The sequence below is a fragment of the Chrysemys picta genome, chromosome 5 (assembly GCF_011386835.1).
Source record: "Chrysemys picta bellii isolate R12L10 chromosome 5, ASM1138683v2, whole genome shotgun sequence".
NCBI classification, from domain to species: Eukaryota; Metazoa; Chordata; order Testudines; family Emydidae; genus Chrysemys; species Chrysemys picta.
In genome coordinates, this window is record NC_088795.1 from 116,529,442 (window position 1) to 116,554,816 (window position 25,375).

The 25,375-nt window shown below is 38.9% G+C and overlaps 1 protein-coding gene across 4 annotated transcripts in view; it reads left to right on the forward strand.

Annotated features, from left to right (window-relative positions):
* Positions 1–25,375, forward strand: part of SLC2A9 (solute carrier family 2 member 9) — a 241,514-nt gene that overhangs the window by 144,560 nt on the left and 71,579 nt on the right. For 3 of the 4 annotated variants that reach the window (XM_024106864.3, XM_024106865.3, XM_005300291.4), the window contains 4 exons: positions 824–999; positions 7,760–7,870; positions 20,906–21,007; positions 25,114–25,189. In XM_024106864.3, the coding sequence (XP_023962632.2) occupies positions 824–999; positions 7,760–7,870; positions 20,906–21,007; positions 25,114–25,189 (465 nt within the window). The remainder of the gene's footprint in view (positions 1–823; positions 1,000–7,759; positions 7,871–20,905; positions 21,008–25,113; positions 25,190–25,375) is intronic. The other variant, XR_010601572.1, reaches the window with a different exon arrangement.

The window sequence follows — 25,375 nt, forward strand, 5'->3', positions numbered from 1 at the left end:
GCATAAGCTTTCGTGGACTACAGCCCACTTCTGCATCCGAAGAAGTGGGCTGTAGTCCACGAAAGCTTATGCTCTAATAAATTTGTTAGTCTCTAAGGTGCCACAAGTCCTCCTGTTCTTCTTTTTACAAGTACTCCTGTTCTTTCTGTAAATCTATGGAGCTGTAGGTGAAATTAATTATCTCTTCCTATATATCTTTGCCTCCAGAACTCTGTTTCTTTTTAAATCACATCTTAAAATGTCCCACTTCTCCCTTTCCTATGCATTGATAATGTCATTTTCCCCTCTGGTTTTGGTCTTCTGACTAAAACCTTGCCTATGCTACCAAAAATTGCCACTCTGATGATGAGTGTCATCAACAGGTGCTCAACAGGTTGGCTACATAGGTAGTCAGAGCCAAATGAGGCGTTCAGCACCACTTGTGAAATCCTGGTTAAAATTTCCTTCAGTTTACATCTCCATTGTCTTTTACATAGTTTTGACTCGCTAAAGTATTTTGGGATAGAATTTGTAGACAAAAGACAAAAAATAAAATAAAGTGACTGATCTTGCAAGACGCTGAATGGCCTCGACGGCCATTGCCTTCAGCTGGAGTTGAGCAAGCTCAGCAGCTTGCAGGACTGGGCCCCAAAATTGCATTCCATTGTAGTGATGATGGTGAGCTAGGCCATGCTCAATAAAGAGGGAGTAGAATAGCTACACTAAAGAGGTGAAAAATATTCAAAGTGTTTTTAAACGTATTCAACCTTCTGCGAAACTCACCTGTTTTTAAAAATAAAGCATATTAGGTTTCTTGCTAATGTCTCTGATTGTCCATTTGCAGCGTTCCGGACCTTCCTTGGGAAAGATGATGTCTCTCACGAATTAGAAGAGAGTGACGCGCAGAGAAATGTTAAATTAGAGTCTGTCCTTCAACTTCTTAGAAACCCCTCTGTGCGCTGGCAGATCATTACTGTGATCATCACCATGGCCTGCTACCAGCTATGTGGGCTAAATGCTGTAAGTATTCCTTTTCAGTATGCAGCCTTCTAATGGGTCACGCCTTTTGTTAATCAGTATTTATATGTCTTCATACTTGACTATCTTCGTAATTTTTCATTTCTCTGCTATTCCTCATGATGATGTCCCTAACCTCTGTTTGCCAGAAGCTGGGAATGGGTGACAGGGGATGGATCACTTGATGATTACCTGTTCTGTTCATTCCCTCTTGCGCACCTGGCATTGCCCACTGTTGGAAGACAGGATACTGGGCTAGATGGACCTTTGGTCTTACTCAGTATGGCCGTTCTTATGTTCTTATGACTGTTGTTCATTATTTGTGTTGCAGTAGCATTTCAAAGCCCCAACTGACAACGGGGTTAGAGCTAGCAAACTGTTTTTTGTACATTTTACTGAAAAATACAGTTTTGGTCTTCGCAAAACTATTAGTGAATTTGACATGAATTCGCCTGAAAAATAGGTGCCATTGGCAGCCTCCCTGTAGTCTTTAGTCTATTGGTTAGAGCGCTCACTTAGTAGATGGGAGATATGGGTTCAATTCCCCCCTCTGCTGATGTAGAGCAAGGGCTTGAACTTGGGTCTCTTACATTGCAGGAGGGGGCCCCTAACCAATAGGCTATGGGGTATTCTACTATTGTGCTCTCTGTCTCTGTGATTGGAGCTGTTTTGAATAAATAATTAAATAGCCATTGGAACAGGGACTTGAACTTGGCTCTCCCACAGCCAAGGTGCATACCCTAAACACTGTGCTGGTGTGTGTGCATAGTTTCCTCTCTCTCACTCTTTCTCCACTCCCTCCCCTTCCACTCCCCCCATGAATATTCATTGTCATTCATAGTGGCAGTTCACAGTCAATCACATTCACAATTTTTGGATTTGGTTGAACCCGACCCAATTTTTTTTAACTGCCAGTGAACTGAAAAATCAGTTATTTGCCCAGCTCTAATTGGGGTCTCTTGTGGGTAACCTTTTCACAAGTGACTTAGGCATTTAGAGGCCTATGTCCCCTTGATTTTCAATGAGACGCATACTCTTAGGAGCATAAAGTCCCAGTTTGCAAAAGTGAGCCCTTAAGGGTGTGTCTACACTGCAGCTGGGAACAAGGCACCTGCCCAGATAGACAGACTCATATTAGCGGGTCTCATGCTAGGATGCAAAAAATAGCAACGTGGCTCTTGCAGCCCTGGCGTAGGCCAGGATAGCCACCTGAGCTAGGGTTCAAGGGGCAGGATGGGTTTGTGCACAAATGGCTTGTCCAGCCTCCCTTAGTGCTGCAACATCAACGTTGCTATATTTAGCTCGGTAGTGCAAGTCTGTCTACCCAGGGCTGGGAGGCTCACTCCTTGCTGCAGTATAGACATACCTTAAAAGTCACTTAGGCGCTTTTGAAAATGTTACCTAAAGTGATAATGAACTGGAAATGTAACCCAGGTAACGGAAAAACTTTTCAACACATACGAGAAAGAAGTCTAAAAGATTTTCTTCAATTTTTAGGGGACACTAGAAAAAACGTAGCACAGTAGGTATTGTTTTCTTCTAACTGCAAGATTTCAGTGCTAATGACAGGTTTTTTTGTTCCTTGTTGTGGATATTTTGCGATGAAATGAAATGGAATTATCTTGTCACCCGTTCTTTGTTACAATTTATCAACTCAACTTATAAGTGAAATAAATGACACCTACAGTAAGCAACACAGACTACTAAAGTTATGTGTTTGCATTGCTTTAAAAAACCCATAGAGATATTTTCAAGGATATAAGGAGAAATTTGTGACTTTTGGCATATTTGAAAGACCAAAATTGCCCAGCTCCAATGAAATATGACATGCTTTATAAGCAAAACACCATATCTTTCCTGGTGGGGTATATATTTTTTAAACAATTGTACATGTTCCAAAACTAATGCAGCATTTATTTTAGGCAGGCACATTTTGAAATCAAAGCTCCATATAAAAGTATCAATTGGCAGTGCCCTGTAGCCCTAGGAATTGGGTATTTTTATCTCATTTTTTGATTTGTTTTTTCCCCCATATAATTCTGCCAATTATGTAAAATTTGTTACACAAATTGAGTTTTGAATTACAATTTGAAACTGATTTTCTAGTTAAATTATTATTATTGTAAAACCTTCTGAGATGCCTGCAAGAAAGGTGCTGTGTAACAGAAATTGGCTAAAGTAGATACTGAATCACTGTTTCACTTGCTTTGTTATGCCACTAAGAACTTAAGACATTCTAAGAAAAGGGTAAGGTACCCGGACAAACCTGCTGCTCTTTGGTTGATGTACATTTTATAACTCTCCATACTCTTTTCCTGCAAAATCAAATCATAGTCAAATTCAGCTCTCTGGTATATTTACTGGGCTCCCATTAAGGTAAATGGAAATCATGCATGTATTCAACGACAAAGTTTTGTCCCAAGAGTTTTTTTAACTTAATTACACTATTTGCATCAATCATATTTCACAGTAACTTATCCAGTATGTTCATTACTCTTTGTGGGAAATATCTCTTCCCTGAATTCCTTATTTAAGACTGACTTCAGCAAGGTATTTAAGCACAGTTCTAAATTTAAGTGGATGAATACTTCCATTCCGTTGATTACTTAAAGTTAGGAACATGCTTAAATACTTTGCTAAATCAGGACCTTACTTTTTGTACATGTGCATACCTTAGCTTTTAATTCTTCACCAGTATAAACGATCACTATAAACTTGAAAACATAATCAGAGACTTAGTTTGGGGAATGCTAAGCATTTCTAAAAAATCTCTTGGTACACAGAAAGTGTCCTCACACCTAGGCATATGTTGGAATCCCAGTATGTAGTGGAAATTGCCATTTTAATGTCTACTGGAATCTACAGATTATTCATACTATAGGAGGGCACAAAGAGTGAGCAGGTTCTCCTTCTTTATAGGATCTAAAAGTAGAACAGTGCAAGTATATGGTGTCTTGCATGGTGTATACTGTTTTCTCAGATTGGGCCTGATCCAAACCCCACTGAAGCCCATGCAAATAACTCCAATTGATTTCAGTGGATTTTGGATTAGGCCCCCATTTGGGACAATGGAACTGAGAGAGAAAGATCCTACTGTCCTTTTGGCAGGAAAATAAGATTGTGCGCATGCAGGCACCCACCCTCTCCTGGTGCAGGTTTCTTGAGATCGTGTTATTTTAATTTTGAGAGAGAATTAAAGTTAAAATAAGTATAGCCTTTTGTTTCTCAACCATGCAACCGTTATTCTTACAGGCTTGACATAACTTCCATCGGAATCCCATTGGTTTCAGTGGGACTATGTGGCAATCAGGATTTGGCCCATGAGCAAGTATTTTGCCTGCTCAGTCGCAAGCATGCAATAAATCCATTCTCACACAGGCACAGTATTTTAAGTGGATTAACATTCTTTCTGATTTCATCTGAGAGTTCTTTACAATATGAAAATCCTCCATAATATTAAACTCTAAGATCCAGTTGGCCTGTGGTGGCCAACTAGCCAGGCAGGGTTTGCCATATGTCTTGCCCAGATGGTTGTCCTAGAAAAAAGATTGGACTCATCCTTCCACATTTATCCAAGAGCTTCAGATCATTCCCAGGGGAAATTACCAAGTGGCTGCCTTCTGTAATTGTCCAGCTGGTATCTTGAGGAGTATATCTAGCAATTATTCCCTTTAAGGCTTTATCTTGTAATAAAAATTCTCACCATTTAATTCCAGCAAGTACATTATTTTGTAGATGCACCAGAAACTATAATGAAGACATTGATGATCATACTACTAGATGTAATTATGGTGAAACATTAAACAATAAATCACAATATTCAAAAGAAACTGTATTAGTTTCTATTGGTTCAATAAAAAGTTATACACCTCTACCCCGATATAACGCGACCCGATATAACATGAATTAGGATATAACGTGGTAAAGCAACGCTCCAGGGGGGTGGGGCTGCACACGCCGGTGGATCAAAGCAAGTTTGATATAACGCGGTTTCACCTATAACGCGGTAAGATTTTTTGGCTCCCGAAGGCAGCATTATATCGGGGTAGAGGTGTATATGATAAATCTATATACCATGGACACGGAATTAACTTCAAAATATAAATTAATAATAAAGTATCTCAGCCTTAACATACACATAAAACAAAATTACGTGAATATAATTTCTCATCACTGGTGAATTTGATCTGTTCCTTTTCTCTCTTGCTTCCTATTTAATATAATTCATTTCCGACTGCTTAACATACACCATGTGCAACCTTAAGATAGAATTTTGAGGGATAAAAAGTTTCTGATAGAGAATCAACAAGATAGTTTAACAGAGAGCAGAGTAACTTTATTCTGTAAATTATGTTTAATGGCAAAGATGCTGGAATATTTTATCCAGATTACTAAAATAAGTCATTGGCGTTGGTTATTCTTCTCTCAAATAGTTATTCCTTAGTGTGTGAATTGCACAGGAACATGAATGCTCCTTTTGCTTTTTGTTTCTGCCATGTCTAGTTGAGCGGAACCATTTTTTAGTAGAATCATATTGTCCACAGGTCAGAATTGGGAGAAAAAGATGGTCATACTCTTCAAAGCTCCACCCACACAAGGCACCAAGTCAGAATGTGGTGTCACATACTCTCTGGGCTGCTTGGGTTCAGACACCCTCACCAGGATCCATTAAGACCCATGTGCTTTGATGGACTTATCAGGCTTGGTTTCCCCTCAGTGAAGCTCATATGCCCCACTGGGCTTTTTAAGCTTAGCTTCCCTTTGAAGGGGCTTTGGTCGTCTGCTGGCATCGTCTTGTTTGGAGTGGGAGGATTGTCAGTCTCTCCCAAGCACCAAAACAAGCTGTGAGTCACAGTAGGTTGTCTTCATGATATGATCATTCCTCTCCTTTCTTACATGCTTTGCTGAACAGTGGAATAGCTAATACTTTTACATGGCAGCCCCTTATCATTGGGCATCTGAGTTTCCATTGAGATGAATGGGTCAGGTCACTCCTCTCAGAGCTATTGTTTGAGGTCCTGCAAAGGCATGCAGAAGAGTTATGCTTGCAACTGCATCAGTTACATGCAGTTCATATTGCTCATCCAACAAAGCATTTAAACCTGTACTTTAAGTCCTGTTGATTTCCATGGGATTACTCAAGTGGTTGGGGGGGGGGTCAGGGCCAGAGTGCTCAGCACTTTTCAGAATCAAGCCCCAAAACTCTGTGCACTTTTTATAAAACGCAAGGGCATGCAATCAAGAGGATAAAGCACATGCCCAATATTAAAGCTCTCCCTCCAAATAAACCTGCTCTCCATCTGCCTCATCTACCTCAATCCACCCACTCTTTAGATGCCCAAGAAAATAACTGGGCCATGCAGCATGCCCAGATGCAAATTTTGGCTCTGTCCAGGAAGCCAAGGACCCCTGAAGGGCGTAGGCTCCATGTTATAGTTAATTGCATGAATGTGGTATTTTTATTGGAGATGATCAGAAATGCTTGTTCTCAATAAAGTTGGTTGGGAGTTTTTTGACTAAATGATTTTTTGTCAAAAAATGCCAATTCTTCAACACTGAAACTGTTCACGAAACAAGGCTTGGTTTCCATCTCGAAAAATTTTTGCAATTGTCAAAATGTTTCATTTTTGACATTTTCATAATGAAAATTTTTGGTTTTCTGGTTCAAAACAACTTCATTTTTAAATTAAGCTAATTAGCCAAGAAAGTTACAAATGTCAAAATTGAAACAATGTTTCTCAATTATCAAAATTAAACATTTCAGTTGACCCAAACCAAAATATATTGAGATCAGTGTTTTGGTTCACAAGTATTTTTGAGATTTAGAAGTCCCTGTTCAAGTGGCATCTGAAACCTTTCTTGCTTCCTTTTTTGTGTTTCAACATCTATACACTTTTGATATTTTTGATGGGGAAAACCTTGCAATTTCATAGATTTTTTTTTTCTTGAATTCAGACCCATTTTGCAAAAATTGAAGTGAAATCCCTAAATCTCAAGATTTCGATTTTCTTGCATATTTTTTCACAACACTTAAATATTGTAGCATGAACTTTGAGAGCAAAGTGAAAAATATGAATTCTCTGCCTCGTGTTTAAATATGAGTCAAATTATGTGCTACCTTCTTTCCCCTATTGAATGCCTTGGAGTTACACAGCGTGCAAGGTAACACTCAGTTTGATCCCAAATATCTGGTTACTGCATATTTTTTAAAAAGGGAGATGAGAGAAGATTTTTGGTTTTGTTTCCATTCATTGGCTTTGTAGGTCCAAAGCACTCTCAGAGATTCGATAAACAACTTCAATGTAGCCATTTATACATAATGCACAAGTACAGATTACTGCCAGCACAGTGATTTACACCCCCCCTTGGCAGTATGAGACTAGTTTTCTGATATGGTTGTTTTACTCCCCCTTTTCAGTCTGTTATGCACAGGTGTAAATATTACAGGTGACTCCACAAGGCGTAAAAGGAAGTACAGAATTAGACCCAATATTATATTTCAGCTTTTATAATTTGCCTTTTAGGTTTTATCCGTTTTTTTGCTCAAAGTTCTTGATTTGTGAGTGAAGAAACAAAAAATTATACATCCATCATGTGCCCCAATTTAAGATTTATAGTCACTTTAACACTCTCAGGCAGCTCATCATGCAATATTATTTGGCTTTTTTTTAAGTCTTCTGTTTATATATTTGAATTAAATGTTAAAGTCCCCTTTTTCAAACCATGACTGCTAATGAAGCATTTATTTTGTTTTTTTATATAGATCTGGTACTACACAAATAGCATCTTCAGTGAAGCTGGGATAACTCATCAACTGATCCCTTATGTTACCTTGAGCACCAGCACTGTTGAGATTTTGTCTGCTGTTTCTTCCGTAAGTTGAATGATAAATTGGAGATGTGTACATTTGATGATAAATAACCCCCTTAAATTACTTATTTAATGTTGAAATAAATAAATGTTACTGATTTATTATTTTTTTATTCATGTTCAATACTTTATCAGCAACCGTATATTGATGATTAAGTTCAACAGCTTGAAAATACCATAGTTGAGTCCAATTCTAGACCTACTTTCCATGACTGTGTAGGGTGTATAAATCCCAGAATGACATTTAAACTGCATAGCGACTGCTTTAGTATGCCAATTTATCCAGATAGTGAGCTGCAAGACTGCTCATGTAAATGAGCAGAAAGAAGAGAATGGAGAAGTTCATCCTCAAGATCCCAACTCAGAGTTGGGCTAGGTAAAAAGGTAAGTCATTTTGGACTTCAGAAACTGTAACTTCTTTCATTAGCCGTCAAAAAGTGGTGCTATGGCAATTATTCCATAGTGATTAATGAATATCAAGCAAAAAAATTTTCACCTTTCATGGTGTACATGCAAATGTTTATTTGTACACCAGCCTGTCATTTTAAACAGTGATGGGACAGATAAGCAAAACAACCGCAGTGATGATGATGATGTGAGGGATCCAAAGTTCCATGATCTCACTTCTGGCCCCTTCAGTGGTAGCAAAGACAAAGCTCTTTAGCACCAGAATCTATAATGTGCCGTGAATGTGTACTGAATTCAAATGCTAAAAATCCCCATAAAGCCTTTGATGGAGAAATAGTAGCCATGTGCTGTCTCCCCTCCCCCCCCATAGCAAACTTGATTAGACAACATGATACATTATTGTGGCAAAATAAAACTGAAGGTATTTTCAGTAGTTGAATAAACTGCTGTTAGTGCAAACATATTTTTGTTTGCACTATTATAATTAAAATATTTAAATGTTTTTGGAATGCGACATTGCAAACCAACAGATTGACTGCATAGGTAAATTTCGTACTTTTTGATTAAAGCTTTATCTGCATATATTCTAATACCATCAATATTACATAACCATGTTGGGATTTAAAACATTTTTAAATGTCAGAGAAACAATCTTGGCAAAAAATCCATTCTAGTAGGGTAACAAGTGCGTTGTGGCCTCTTAAATGTTATACTAAACCAAGCTATCAACATTATTTTCATATTGTACGGGACATAAGGAAATCTTAAATGTCACAAAAGCCTTCTCTTGATCTTTGTACCTTTCCACACATCTATTTTTAGATTTGTGACGATCTCAGTTTAGATACATAGCCCCACTTTTAAATAAATGGGACATTATTTTAATATTTCTTTGTTTAAGATAAACACAGAAAAGTGATTTGGCAGATATTTTTATATGGGGAGGATGCAGATTTTTGTTTTCTGGCACTGAAAATTAGATGGAGAAGGTTCCATGGCATAAAGGCCATTCTATAAATAGGGTCTGTTGTCTTTTCAGTGGGTTCCATACTGTCAATTTGTAGGGCATGTTCCGAATACATTGTTATATCTAACAGGAAATGGATATGTCTAAGTTAGTTCCCGGTATCTGTGATTTCTTCAGTAAGTTTCTCATGCCCACAAGGTTATTTTTAATTCCCTTCTTTTATATTCAGTCTGCTTGCTGCGCCTCTGGAAATACTGATGTATGGAAATCTCTAACTCTTCAAACATGCTCTTTTGAGATGCACTGAAACATTGCTTTATAGCCTTAATTTTATTTCAAGAATCCTCAGGCACATTTTATTGTTCCTGTTCCAAGGGACACCAACTTGAATTTTACATTGCCATTTGAAAATGTTATACCTTCTCTTGTTATAAGTAATTCCTAAGACTACTATACTACTATAGTTTGAAGAGATTGAAGGCGGTATGTTTTTCTTTTCTTTTCTTTTCTTTTCTTTTCTTTTCTTTTCTTTTTCCCCTAGTTTGTTTGTTTTTGTGCATTTGCCAGCGTTTTATGTATGGTCTGTTTCACTGTTTTGTTGATGGCAAACTGCATCACTCTCCTGCATTTGCTCTGGATGGGAGTTCATAAGCACACTCTTCCCAAAGAATCTGCAATAGGGTGTTTACAAGTAGCAACAAAGCTGAAACTGAAACCAGATCATCATCAGGAATAGAACCTAGGACCAACACACAAGTCCCTACCAAGTGAGCTAATGAATTACCACCATTGTCGGATAGCAACAGTAGACTTTTATCCTCTTTGTGGACTAGCCATTAGAGGGTCCATGATGCAATTAGGCAGTAGGTTATACAGGCAGCACACTGTTGTGTAAAAAGTCACCTGAGCGTTTGGTAGTAGTGCTTTGGGTCTACCCAACAGACAGGAGAGAAGAAAAACCATAATATATATTTTTGATAAAGAATCTAAAAAACATTCAATTCACAATATATCCTTAATACAGTAACAGAAAATTCAAATAGAAAGTGTCCCTTTAACTTATCTTCTGGGAATAATAGCCCAGTAATAATAGGTTGATGTGATCCTTGAGGAAAAACAAACATACAATAATTATAATTAAGGCTAAGATTTTGTCATGGATATTTTTAGTAAAAGGTCATGGGCAATAAAGAAAAATTCACAGAAGCCCATGACCTGTTCCTGACTTTTGCTAAAAAATATCCATGATAAAATGGGAATGGACTGGGCAGCTATGGGTGGCTGGGAGCTCTGGGGCCCCCACAACCCATGGGGCTCAGAGATCCAGGGTCCCCCTGCTCCATGGCAGTGGGGAGCTGCAGGAATCCCCCTGCCACCACCACTGCAGTGAGGAGCTGTGGTGGTCCCCCTGCCCTCCCCAAGGTGGCTGGGCACTCTGGGGTCCCCCGCCCCGCTGTGGCAGCCAGGGAGCCGCAGGGGTCCCCCTGTCACTGCAACAGTGGGGAGTGACAGGTGCCCCTTGCCACCCGTGGTGGCCAGCAGCTGCGAGGGTCCCTCTGCCCTGCTGCTGCATCAGGGAGCTGTGGGGTCCCCCTGCCGCTGCTGCGGGGAACTGCCAGGATCCTCCGGCCCCCCGCTGCCCATGGCTCCTGGCAGCTTGGGGGTCCGCTGCGTCAGGCGGCGGGGGTATCTCACAGCTCTCTGCTGCTGTGGGAGGCAGTAGGACCCTGCAGCTCCCAACCACAGGGCTGAAGTCATGGAGATCTTTGTAAGTCACAGATTTCATGACTTCCGCGACCTCTGGGACAAAATTGTAGCCTTAATTATAATATTAATTTGCCCCTTTATAGCACTGTCTCTTCAAAGCACTTTACAAATATTATCTCATTAATACATAGCCATTATATTAATCTATTTGCTGCTTGCTATTAGCAAGCTTTAATTATAGCCCTGTCACTCTTTCTATAGAGTAGAAATCCCAACGGTCACATAAACAAATGAGAACTTGAAAATTGAAATGCAAATATTGCTGCAAATACCACTGTTCCCAGGCTCATTCCCAGACTGAAACTCCTGTCTAGTATGATTCATGAAACATCTACAGCCATACCACTTTGTGCTCCAGCACTTATGATCCCACCAGTTCAGGGGGCACATGCTGGGTCAGTATTTGAATGAAAGACCAAAGGAAATTTAAATGCTGCAGGAAGTGGTCTCAGTGATTCAGTTTAGTAGATGACATTCTTCATTCTAAGCCGCTGCTGAACCAGTGTCCTAGTTCAATGTTATGGAGGACTGTGCTGCTGAAGTTACTGCTTTTTCTTATTATTATTATTATTTTTTAGAGATGTAGAAAAATAGCGGTTTTAGCCACGTGTGCTTGTTAAATATCCCATGGTACTTTTAATAAAGTAGTAGGGGTGATAACCCAAAACTTCAGGTCGCATACAAACTCTGGTTACCATGTTCTCCCTATCTAAATGTCCCTTACATTTTCAGTCAGGTAGGGAGTCTTCACGTGATGAACTATTAATTATCTAACAATTCAAAGATCCAGTTGTGCAATGCATACTCACATTAATAATTTCATTTACTTGAGTGGTCCAGCTGAATTTACTTTGTTTATGAAGCACTTTGGAATCCTTTGGAATGAAAGATACTGTAAAGTCTAAGTAGCTCTTTTACAATTATTATTATTTATTAATAAATACAGACTCTAATGAGAAAATATCCTTTGTCAGTATTACTGGTTTTTAAAAATTTACAGCAGTTCCCTACAAAATATCCTCTATTGCTTTTTTCCCCAGAGAGTGCTTGTGAAAAGATTTACAGCCTTTTAAAACAGCATTTTCCCCTTAATAAAATTAACCATGGAACAAAAAAATGTGTTAATTTTATCCAAGAGCAATATTTATGCAGAACATCATCTATAATTTTATCCAGCTATAAATAATTGCCCGTGCAAGCAGACATTTGCTTTTCTAAATTGGCTGCCATGCTAATTTGTTTAGATCGCATAACATTTCAATAGCATGAATTTTTAGATGATTAAACTTTTAATGTGTTTTGCTTAATCCTATGAAAGCTCTGCGAAATATGTGTGGTAAGTGGTAACCAAAGAATACTCAATGATTTATTCAGTGCATAAAGCGCTGTATTCTTCTGGTCTCAAAGAATGATTCACTAATTAATCTCTATTCATGGGCTCATCCTCATTTTGCAGTTTTTGAATGTAACTATCTGTGATCTTTATGAAGCAAATTTGTGAGCTGAAAGATACTTTAGTATCACACCACGTACAAATGTAAAATCTAGCAATGCTGTAGTAGTGGGAAATAGCTACCGTTCCAGGAAATTTTCAAGAGCATTAGACATTCATTTATGTGGATGTGTATGTAGTGGTTGTCTTTTACTACATGGGGAATCTGGACTCAATAATGTAGTGCCAAATTATGATCACCTAACGCACCCTGAGTAGTACCTTAATCCACATGCATATTGAGGTCAATGTGACTATTTCTGGTTTAAGATACTACTCAATGTGAATAAGGGTAATCTGGACTGTTAGGTCACTTTTTATAAACCAGTATTTATAAACAACTAATATTGGAGTGACGAGGTAATGGCCTTCTGGCAAAGGGGACAAGAGAGGCGTCTGATGGTGGTGTTAGCAGGCAGTGGTGGCTTGTGTTGTGTCTATGCACCACCACCACCATTAAGGCTCAGAAGTCCGGTCCTTTTTTTTCCCTTTTGATAATGAGAGTTGGAAATACAACTACCACAACTTTGTTTTATTTCTCTGGAGTGTCCGAATGCTTCATTCTTTGTCTTGCCACATTTGCTGCCCTCCTGCTTCTTGTGTTTGAACTTAGCATGCTTCAGTGCTGTGCAGTATAGTGTCTCAGATCATGCCTCGTAAACTTGAATGCTAAGTTGAAACCAGAGACATGACATGCTGTGCTTGGATACTAATACAAATGAATATTGATAATGTATAAGTTTTAAAGAAATATTTACTATTCCTCAGATTATGTGAAAAATTCTTGAAAGGTATGTTCGTTTATTATTCAGTCCATATATAGGTCACCTATCACGAAGCATCCAAACACTATTCATTAAAAACCAAAGTGCCAGCACTGAAATCTACCACAAAGAACCAGCCATTTCAAATTCTAGTTTAACTAAGGCTATGTCTACACTGGCACTTTCGTCGCTAAAACTTTTGTTGCTCAGGGGTATGAAAAAACACGCCCCTGAATAACAAAAGTTTTAGTGGCAAAAAGTGCTGGTGTGGACAGCGCTTCATTGGTAGGAGTGTGCTCCCGGCAACAAAGCTACCACTTCTTGCTGGAGGTGATTTTATTTTGTTGCCGGGAGAGCTCTCTCCTGGCGGTAAAGTGCGACCATACAGCACACCTTACAATGGCGCAGCTGCAGCAGCACAGTCGCACCATTGTAAGGTGTGCAGTGTAGACAGAACCTAAGAAAGTAATCTGGTACAAGGCAAAACCCAGCATTTCCTCCAACCACGTCATCACCAAAAGGGGTCACTTGCCAAAACCATAGTTTAATGGGATGAGAGGAAGGAGTACTATAATAATACTTAGCTCTTATGCAGTGTTTTTCATCTGCAGATCTCACAGGAGAGAAGCAGCATTATTCCAGTTTCTCAGATGGTGAAACTGAGACAAAGAGAGGTTAAACAACTTCCCCCGGGTCATACGGTCAGTCAATATGAAAGCAAGGAATAGAATTCATGTCTCCAGAGTCTTGTTCCAGTTCCTTGAATCATGCTCCATTTACCCTTACAAATAGCTCTTGTATACAGGGTTAGAAAGACAGAGAGCGGTCCCAAAAACCTCCAAGATAGACCAAGTGAAACAGATGGGGACTTCAGCATGCCTAAAAGATATTCAACAAGGGGAATCCAATGGACCTCCTTCAGGAGGTGTTCCTCTGCTGACGACCTTTTGACTGATCAGACTGAACCTATAGACCAATGCCATCAGGTGCTGACAGCCCCCTGTAGGGTGCTGAATGAAGGAAATGTTCAACAAGTTGTCATATGAGGGCATAAGAACATACTCACCCAAGTTGATGCAAGAGCCAAGGAGGGCATATATTTATTAAAGTGTGATGTGCCCAAACTGGGTGCCTCAGGCTAACTGTCTAAATCCATATTTAGGTACCTAAATAAAAGCGGCCTGATTCTTTGTTTCTTTTTGCAACAGGATGGTTCATGCTATAGGAGAAATGACTGTGCTGTGAATAAAGGGGCTATAAGTAGAACTATAAATCCACCTCTCTGGTTTGTTTATTACTCTTTTCTTGGTCAAGTGACCGTACCCTGAATGATAAATAGACATGAGAGTGATGTAGATTTGATTATCTACTTAATCCTACTGCTTAAGATGGAAATAGCACAGAACTGGCAAGTCACATTAATCACATGAGTCTGAATCTAAAGAGAAGCTCTTATTCAGGACAGTATCAGTCAGAAGCATGTCAGGAGAAAAAAGGAATATAAATAATGATCATTTTAATATTGAAAAGTAGTAGAGCGTATTTAATAGCAGGTCTTAAGATATTAAGAGAGTATAATTGGGAGGTTTTTTTAATAAAACTTGGAGGTTGGGGAAAATTTGAAATGAAGTATTCAGGAACCTATCATAAGAACTACAGAATTGGGACCTGTTAGCAATTCCACTTCAATATAATCATTTTCACCACATAAACATGCTCAGATTTTTTGAATATGCTCTGATTTCATTATGTTAACACCAGTCTCTGCAGTTGACTCAAGTGGAAGTGATTGGCAGTTGTTTTTTTAACTGTGTATTTATTCAAAGGAGTTGTCAGTCAGAAGGTAGTTGTGTGTGATCTGTGATACAGAACATAGTTCCCTTATTGACTGGTGATATATGAAGTTGTATTGCTACCTGAAAAAAGTTACATCAATGGAATTTTAAGGTTGCAGTATTAATTGCATAGAAGTCAAGAACTTCAGAGTTATGTTAATCACAGGAACCACCACAACTCCTCCTTCCCGTATGTGTGCTCATCTCACAGCGAAGTGCTATATTTTGTACTATTTGGCAGGTAGCACAATCCAGTAGTAGGAAGCCATTGCACTTTTTCTGTAATCATAGGTGAACACATGTAGAATTTCCTTTTATGCCATATACAGTGGTTTAAGGTACAAAAAGATTTCTACCAGTTTTTACTGGTTTGAGAAATGTTCCTAATACAGATAAATGGTGAATGCAGAACCATAAATGCTTTAAATCTGGTAGAAACATTTTTCACACAGAGTAACTCAAAAACATCTAAGTGGGTTTTGCTAATTAACAACTTTTGAGCAAGTATCAGAAGGGTAGCCATGTTAGTCTGAATCTGTAAAAAGCAACAGAGGGTCCTGTGGCACCTTTAAGACTAACAGAAGTATTGGAGCATAAGCTTTCGTGGGTAAGAACCTCACTTCTTCAGATGCAAGTAATGGAAATCTCCAGAGGCACCTCAACTGCTAGCAGAGCACCTCACCCTCCCTGATTGAACTAACCTCGTTATCTCCATACTGATTTATACCTGCCTCTGGAGATTTCCATTACTTGCATCTGAAGAAGTGAGGTTCTTACCCACGAAAGCTTATGCTCCCAATACTTCTGTTAGTCTTAAAGGTGCCACAGGACCCTCTGTAACTTTTGAGCAAGTTATCATTTGTCAAAAGAGGGGCTTATCATCAAAGTCTGTATGTTATCCTAACTTTAGCATTCTTTACCAGTGAAACATGTAATAACTCATAACAAGCTCAATAACATCTGTGACTTCCTTTTTATTTATTTGTTGAGACCTTGTTTAGCTTTCTATTTAATTTCAGTGGAGCATTGGGATCAATAAGACAAGGGGAATGGGAAATTCAGGAAGTATTACCGTACTATAAATAGAAATACACCGCTACCTCGATATAACTCGACCCGATATAACATGAATTTGGATATAACGCGGTAAAGCAGTGCTCCAGGGGGGCAGGGCTGCACACTCCGGTGGATCAAAGCAAGTTCGATACAATGCGGTTTCACCTATAACGCGGTAAGATTTTTTGGCTCCCGAGGACAGCGTTATATCGAGGTAGAGGTGTAATAACAAATATGTAGTGTGAAAAAACATGGTAAACCATATACCAGACTGTGAAAACAATGCTTTGGTGTAGTTGTGTTTTGCTTCCTTTCCATTGTTTTATTTTTTTCCCACTGAAAACCAATCAATATTAGGGAAGAGTCAAATGATTTCTTAGTTAAGAGAATATTAAACTTTTATACAAGATGTAAGGATTTAGTGCCACTCCCAATCTGCTTGTAATGCTGTGGGTATGTGCGTACACACACACACATACACAAAATGATCCAAACTTTCCCCCCTTCCTGGGGTTTGCTTTATTATTCATGTAACTGCCATAAATTTCAACCTAATCTTGGCTGTTTCTTAGATTGCTCCTTGTATGAAATCTTTGCTCATACCCCTAGTTTCCTTTGTGTCACAGTGACATTCATACCCTTTCTCTATTACAGTACAAAAACACAATGTTGTGTAACAGAGAAGGTTTCCCATTCACAACCACCACCAACTCATATATTAAAATTAAGAAATCCAGTTATGTCAAATGCATTGCAAAGCATCCAATCACCAACAACTTGTAGAAAGGGCAATCTTCATCCAGCTCTGTTCAACAAATGTCCTACCAGAACAAGGTTATCCATGTGCATAAATGTTTTCAAGACTGGCTCTTTACTGGTAATTGAGGGCTGACAACATCTCACAGAATTGTTCAGCACTTTATATATTCAAGTCTCAGACACTAAAACTATCAGAAGTTTTTATAATGTTCAAATTTTAGAGTGGCTATTGCTTATTAGATTCAAAAGGGGACAAAAGTTTAAAATATAGCATGAAATTGTAACTTGTCATTCCTATGTCATTATAGTCCTATTTTATTTATATAAAAAATTTAAATCCTTAGGTAAAGCCCAAACCAGTTTCTTTTGCTATTTAAAATAATAAAAACCTCTTCATCTTATTACTTAAAATAACTAGAACAATCCAAAGATGAAAGTAAAATGAATGAAAATAGTGCTGGAATCCAAAATAACTTGAACTGTAGACATGACTTCTGAAGCATGACCATATCCAAGCACAGTCCACAACTGAAACTACAGTAGCATGACATTTATTTAACTTGAAAATAAAAATACACCTCCAGGATTGACATATGGCAGGAGAAGTATTTGTAAATACTTTCAAGGAAAAAGAGGTACAGAGAAAAACTGAAGCTAGTTTTTAATTGTCTTGTGTCTTATTTTGCACCAGTTTCCATTGTGCTTTATAGATGACCACCTTATGCCGAGGGACAGACTCTGTGCATGGTTTGTATGACAGTTTAACAGAAGAATCCAGTTTAACAGAGGAATTCTGTTTTAAAAGATAACACCATTCTCACTCTTACAAATGAATAACACTTCTTTGCACTTGCTCCATAAACTACTTAATTAATTAATTAATTATAACATTCTCTCTAATTCTGTTCATGACTTACTTCCTACAAGTTCATCTGGGTTCTAGTTTTAAGGCAATAATGATTTACATTTTGGTTTATTGTGGTGAACTGCAAAGTTGAAATGAAAACTGAACCCGATCTACTCTAAAAAGTTTGTACCCGTATAGCTATGTAGTTAGGAGTGTGATTTTTTTTTTTTTTTTGCCAACTTAACTATGCTGCTGAAAGCCGTAGTGTAGAGGTAGTTATGTTGGTATAACTGTGCTTCTACCAGCATCGTTTATGCTGGTTTCCAAAGAGGCATAAATTACACTGGTATAAGCACTTTCATACTGTCAACAGTAAGCTGGTATTATCTGTATAGTTAAAACAGCAAAACTTCCTAGGGTAGACCTTCCCCTAGCCACCCTCAGGCAGGGACGTTCAGAACATATTCCTATCATACTATGGGAGACATTCAGCAAAGAAATACATTTCTTTACCTTTTAAAATTCTTTTACTCTCTCTGTGAAATTTTCTGGCATGTTCTGTTTAGCTACAGGCATTGGTGTTTTCTATGACTTCATTATTGGAATCAGAATTACCCAGAGGGGGAAAGAGTTATATAAAGGTAATTAACTCTCTCCTGTTTGGTCACCACAGACTGTATTATGGGGACTTCCCTGCATAGGGGAGCTAGACCTGGATCATGCAAGGGGCTGAGTGCTCTGGCATGGGTCCAGCAAAGCACTTACACATCTGTTTAACTTCCAACACATGAGTAGTCCCATTGTGGAGCATGTGCTTTGCTAGATCAGGGCCAACATGCTCAGCACCTTGCAGGATCAAGTCCTTAGGGCATGGTCTACTAGTTGAAGCATAGAGAGCTGTCTTCTATTCCCAGCTCTGCCAAGGACTTGCTGTGTGAGATTGGGAAAATCTCTTGGGCTAAAATTTTCCAAATACCTCTACAATAGGGTGCCTCTGTTTTGACCCATAGTTACTCGGCTTGAGTGTGTTTACTTGTGCAATAGGGAAGGATAATTCTCTCCACTGCTAATGAAGTTCTGTGGCCTGTGTTGTGGAGGTCAGACTAGGTGATTATAGTGGTCCCTTCTGGCCATAAAGTCTACATGGGTTAGTTTCTTTGGTCTGCTAAGTTCACTTAGTGCTGCATATCCTACACCAGCTGCCCCTAGATGCTTCCAGTGTAAGGGAGGGTTGGGAGGTGTGCGGGGGTGGGGCTGTGATGGAGCCAGCCTCCACTATGGCAGATTCTCTGCTGGTGTGAGCTCCGGTGGCCAGAGTTAAAGTTGGCCTCCTGCTGCTCTAACTTCTGCTGGGGCTGGTGATCATGGAGCTGCAGGCAGCCACTGCCACTGTCACCTGTGCTCGAGCAGAGCTCATATTTAATGGAAAATTGGGGCCTATGAATGGGTACTCATTGTCTCTCAAAAATCATAAATGTCTCAGGTGGGCGCCCAAAATTAGTGGACACTTTTGAAGATTTCGCCTCAGCTTTTCTGTGCCTCCCCCCTCTCCCCCATAAAATAAGGATGTTAGGAATTACATGCCTCACAGGTTCAGTTCATTCATATTTGCAAAGCACCTTGCGATCCTAAGATGGAAGGTGCTGTAGTATTATGTCTTGCATGGGTGCACAACAATGAGAGGAGGGAACCAATGGAGCATATTGGCAGTCCGTGAAATATTGGGCCACTCAGGATATGTCTACACATCAAAGAAAAATCCGCAGCTGGCCTGCGTTGACTTTTGGACTGGAGCCTGGGCTCTGTATGGTGAGAGGGTCCCAGATCTTGGGCTCGAGCCCGAGTCTATAATTCTACAGACCAATGAAACAGCTCTGCAGCCCAAGCCCTGTGAGCCGAAGTCAACTGGTACAGACCAGCTCTGGGCTTTTTCTTAGCTATGTAGACATACCCAAAGAATGCCCCAGGCTAACCCCAGTTTTGGCTTTAGCTTCTCCAAAAGAGGGTGAGGAGGAATAGGAAGCAAGGTGACTGCAACCCCTATGCCTCTTCCGTAACAACTAGCAGAGCTAAATTTGTGGAGAGAGTACCCACTGCACAAGTGATGTCCTCCCCTTCCACATCTACAGACACGTGCCTGCCTATAACACAACTCTTCCTGGAATTCCATGGCTGCAAACCACCACGGAGCCCCATGTAATCTAGAATTCATTTCATTTCTGCATTTCACCTTTCGCATGGATGATGCTTGAACTCAGGCTTTTAGTCCAAGATAACTATTTACCTGGAAATTAAATATTTGATTCTACCTTTTTAAAATCATCTGAAGAAGTTATTTGACACATACTTTTTAGTTTTCAAGTAATGTTACCCTTTCTTCATAAAGCGATTTTAATTAGTAATTATTGGTGGGAATAGTATGTTAGAAAATGTTCTGACATGTCTGGTCTAAAATGTATCTCACTCATCTACTTGAAGTGTATGAATCTAGGAAAATCAAATTATTTTATACTAACACTTTTTAGAGCTCTTTTTATCATGTTCCTCTTTAGAGACATACTCTGATTTTATGTAATTTTTTAAATTAAGTTCCTTTGTCTGCAAAGTAGTCAACATAAATAAATGAAAAGGTGCATGAATGCACAGGTTTCTGTGTATCTATGCCACGTTTGAATGAGATTTTATGATTCATAGCTTTGTATTCCCTTTGTCTGATCATACAAATTAAAGTAACTGTTATGTAAGAAAAGTTAAACATATTTATTTGATATCCACTTCACTAATGGAAATTGAACCTACACCATTGCACTTTAAGACAATCAATTACAAGTTTCACATTCTTCCATCTATAATCTTATTATGGTTCTGTAGGGAAAAAAAATTAACCCAACTAAATATTACTTATTTGCTCTATTTTTAATGAGCAAGGCTGAATATTACAATTACCCGTTTTCCAAAATATGTCAAATGATGTAATCTGACTGTAATTATGAACACACTGTAGCTGAGAATTAACAAAATGAAATTAATTGTTACTATCTCTGGTTTTTACATAGCACCTAACACTTCACTGTAAGAATTTTGTTAATTAACAAAGCTCTACTGGTTCTTCAGGAAAGTAAAATACTAATTCTTCTTATTCAGGGCTTAGCTGTTGAACGGCTTGGACGTAGACCTCTACTTATCGGAGGTTTTGGTTTGATGGTCATCTTCTTTGCAATACTTACAGTATCCCTGACTTTACAGGTACAGTATATTCATTACATAACTATTCTCTTTCATTTTTCTATTTTAAATATCAGGTATATAGTACTTCTTGGCTTCAGCTTCCTTCTGTGGACCATTCCAACTTTTGATGAACTTTAAATGATGGCCTATTCTGAAATGGAGATTTGAAGTTCTATCTTCTGCTTAATCATAAACTTAATTATTTCAAAGTGCGATTGTTAGTTGTAATGTGATCTAAAAGATTGTCTCATTCATTTCTTACCAAGTGAGAGTTTCATGCAAGCAGATCTGAGAGGATAATTTTGCCTATGGTTGAGAAACGCTGCATTCAACACTTCATACTTTTGCTGTAAAACAGTATACACCTCTACCCCAATATAACGCTGTCCTCGGGAGCCAAAAAATCTTACCGCATTATAGGTGAAATCACGTTATATCGAACTTGCTTTGATCCACTGGAGTGCGCAGCCCCGCCCCCCTGGAGCGCTGCTTTACCGTGTTCTATCCGAATTCGTGTTATATCGGGATAGAGGTGTGTATCTTCTTGAAATTGCTTGCATTCTCTATGTGCCTTCTGTTTACTGGTGATTTTTTTAAAAAAGCAAAAGGTTAAATTCAAACAGAAAACTCCCGGGGGAGAAAACATTCCAGTGCAACTGTAGCTTTGAAATTCAGTTCAGCTATTTTGACTCAAAAGGTGAAGATTCATTATTTGTTGGAAGGAAGCAACTGGCATGGAGATGCAGGGTTAGCATTTACTTCGCAAGTGATTATGTCAAATGATTGGAAGAAGGTTATTAAACAAACTGTAATACTGAAAGGAAATCAGTTTGTCTGCCTTGTTTGTCCTCCGTTTGTGTGCATTATCACATACAGCTTTCTTTTGTTCCTGGGGCCTGAAAAGTAGAGTTCTGATAGGTTGGAACAGTCTGCTTTTGGTGATCTTTCAGCAAGTTGTTCTTCCGCTGGCTATAGTCAAGATCTCTCTGTCTTTAGAACAGCGGCTAAAATGAGCCTAACCATTTATCTGACTGCAGTATCCTATTTCTTTGCTTGAGTTGATACAAAGGGAGCCACTGACGGTATGTCTATATTGGAAACCAACGTGTGATTATTCTGTGGGTAGGTATACCTGCTCTAGCTTTAATCTAGCTAGTGAAGGTAATCGTAGCAATGACGATGTAGCAACACAAGCTTCAGAGCAGGCTACCTACCCCAGTAAAATCCCACCAGGGACCCTGGGTACATACTTGGGTTCTTTTCCCATGCTCCTGTTTCTTCACCGCTAGCGTACCTGCACTAGCTAGCTTATGGCTAGCACAGTTATGCTCACTCGAGCTATAATTATACCTTACTGTGTGGTGTAGACATACACTCAGAGTCAATGTATGTATAGTGTGTGAACGTAGTAAAACCATAACAAGAGCTAGTGGAAACTGAAGCCAGACAAATTCAAATTGGGAATAAAGCACAAATTTTTAATAGCGAGGGTGATTAACCAGTGGATAAAAGTACCACAGGAAGCAGTGGATTCTTCATCTCTTGATGTCTTCAAATAAAGACTGGATTCCATTCTGGAAGATGTGCTTTAGCCGAAGACAAGTTATTGGGCTCAGTATAAGGGTAAATGGGTGAAATTTAAGGGCCTGTGTTGTACAAGAGGTCAGACTAGGTGATCTAATGGTGCCTTCTGGCTTTAAACTCTATGAATCTGTGAACTATCTGAATAGCACTTACCATATTGTCAACTGTATGAAACAATAAAACTGTACTTTACAGACTAGGTTATAAAACCAAGGTTGTTAGCACAAACATAAGACACATAAAATATAAGGCTGCAAGTTTTGTTATCAGCTGACTGAAAAGTAGGCTTTTCCAAACCCTTTAATACATAATATGATGTGTTTAAATTAATTGGACTAGATCTTCAGCTGTTGTAAATCAGTGATGATACTCCATTGACTGTAAGTTAGATTTTAGTGGAGCGACGTCAGTTTACATTAGCTGAATATCTGGTCCGTTATGCATTAAGTATTAGATTTAAGTGTGAACCAAGAACCCAGGATGCATGCAGCCTTGAACTCAGAGGAAAATTGTATCTGGTTCTGAATTTGCACCTGTGTCATCTCTGTATAAGGGGCTAAGAAGTTTAGATCTGTGTTTGGATCCAACTTGAGCTCCTCTCTGATAAATATATAACTTTATGAATTCACACTAATGCCAAGGAAAGCCTTGACATATTGTCATATTTTGAGAGTTAGTGAGTAAATGAATAAACAAATTAAAAAGAAACAAACCAGTATAGTACTTTTTTGTTTGAACCTGTACATGAGTCATTTATATCGACAAGTATGGTTATGATGATGCTTCAGATACTGTAAGTAAATATATCTTCGTATTTTGTAAAAGTAACAAAGACTTAGTAATATGCAACTTCACTGTAACATTCTGCTATTCAAAATTTTCTGAGAAATAAGATGAAACCACAGGACTGTGGGGGGAAATCAAGGGGCTTTATTATTCAGCATTACATAGATGAATCATGGACTGTGGCCTGGCAATTCAATAGAATTCTCTCTCAGTATTTGAAGCTAGAGGGAAAATTCATATAATTTAGAGATCCTATTGAATCAAATGTTACCTTCCTTTAAGCTCTTCTTTTTAATCTTAGTCAGTTCCTTTTGATTACTTTTTACCAGTATTGCTGTTGCTTCACTTAGTTTTCTGTAGACAAAATGAACTCCTCACAAAACCACATAATCTGTAATAGAAATAGAAGTATGGAACTTTGGAAGAATACACTGGCTGTATTCTTGTAAGAATACACTGCCAGCTCAAGGAGACATACCCATACTAAATCTGATTAAACTAAAGCATTAAAAATCAAGTGTAGCTGCAGCAGCACGAGTGGCTAATTTCCCTGAGCATGTATCCATGCAAGATGCTAGTTATGTACCCTGGGCACCTAGCCCCTCTCAGCACTCACGTTGCTGAGGCTACATTCTGTTTTTAGCACATTAGCTTGATCAGCGCTAGTGCACATACGTCTCTTCGAGCTGGAATTGACACTTCCAGCTCGAAGTGTAGACATACCTGGAGACTTATAAAACCATGTACAATCTATGGCAGTGGTGGGCAACCTACAGCCTATCAGGGCAAGCCCCTGGCAGTCTGCCAGATCGCTTGTTTACAGTTGCACGGCCGCCTGCAGCTCCCAGTGACCGTGGTTCGCTGTTCCTGGCCACTGGGAGCTGCGAGCAGCCAAGCAAATGTAAACAAATGGTCTGGCGGCCTGCCAGCGGCTTGCCCTGATGGGCTGTGTGCGGCCCGTGGGCCACAGGTTTCCCGCCACTGATCTATGGGGTTGATCCTGTGGCTGTCCTTTTCCATACAAAACTTTCCTTTACTACAGAATCCGATCCATTGGGTTGTTTGTCTACAATTTCAGGATGTGGCTGAATATCCCAACCTGTTTGACTACACCCGTTGTATATTGTTTTAAGCTTAGTACATATGAAAGGCCATACTGGATAAGACTAAAGATCTATCTAGCCCAGTATCCTGTCTTTTGACAGAGGCCAATGCCAGGTGCTTCAGAGGGAATGAACAGAACAGATAATCATCAAGCGATTCATCCCCTGTCACCCAATCCAAGCTTCTGGTGAACAGAACTCCCTGTTCCATTGAGAGCCATGTATTTAGTCCATCCTTCACACAGATTAACTTTGTCATTTAAAAAAGCTGCCATACTGGCCTTCATTAATATGGCAGAGACATCTGGGGAACGTGATTAAGCAGAATTTCTGACAAGGAAACTCTTTTTCACAGCTTGGCTTGAATTGCAGCATAAGAAGTTATGAGTTTTTTCAATATATGTGGCTTCTTCAATGCAGCAGACCTCTTGACATTTCGCTGTATAGATTCCAAATTTTAATTTTAATACAAATTGTCTAATAAATATTTCAGGAACACTGATTTCTAAGACTAACTCTCGGCATAAACCCTAATCTATGGAAAGAATGTAAAGAATATTTTGTATTCCATGTGATTTCTTATTATTGATTATGCATTTGACATAAGAATTGCTAGTGTGGGTTATTTTTTTGTGGTTGTGTTTTTTCCAGAATCATGCATACTGGCTCCCCTATCTCAGTATATTTTGCATTCTTGCAGTAATTGCATCATTTTGCATTGGCCCAGGTAAGTAATTTTTTTTTCATGTTTTTGTATGTCATTTCTCCATGCACCAAACACTAAAACATGCACATTGAAGTGACATTGCATTAGACTTTGCTATGTGTGTGGCAGGGGTTTGTGTGTGTGTGTGGCAGGGGTTTGTGTGTGCCTTGTATAAGAAGATGATCAAAAAGGTTAGTCTCCTGTTGA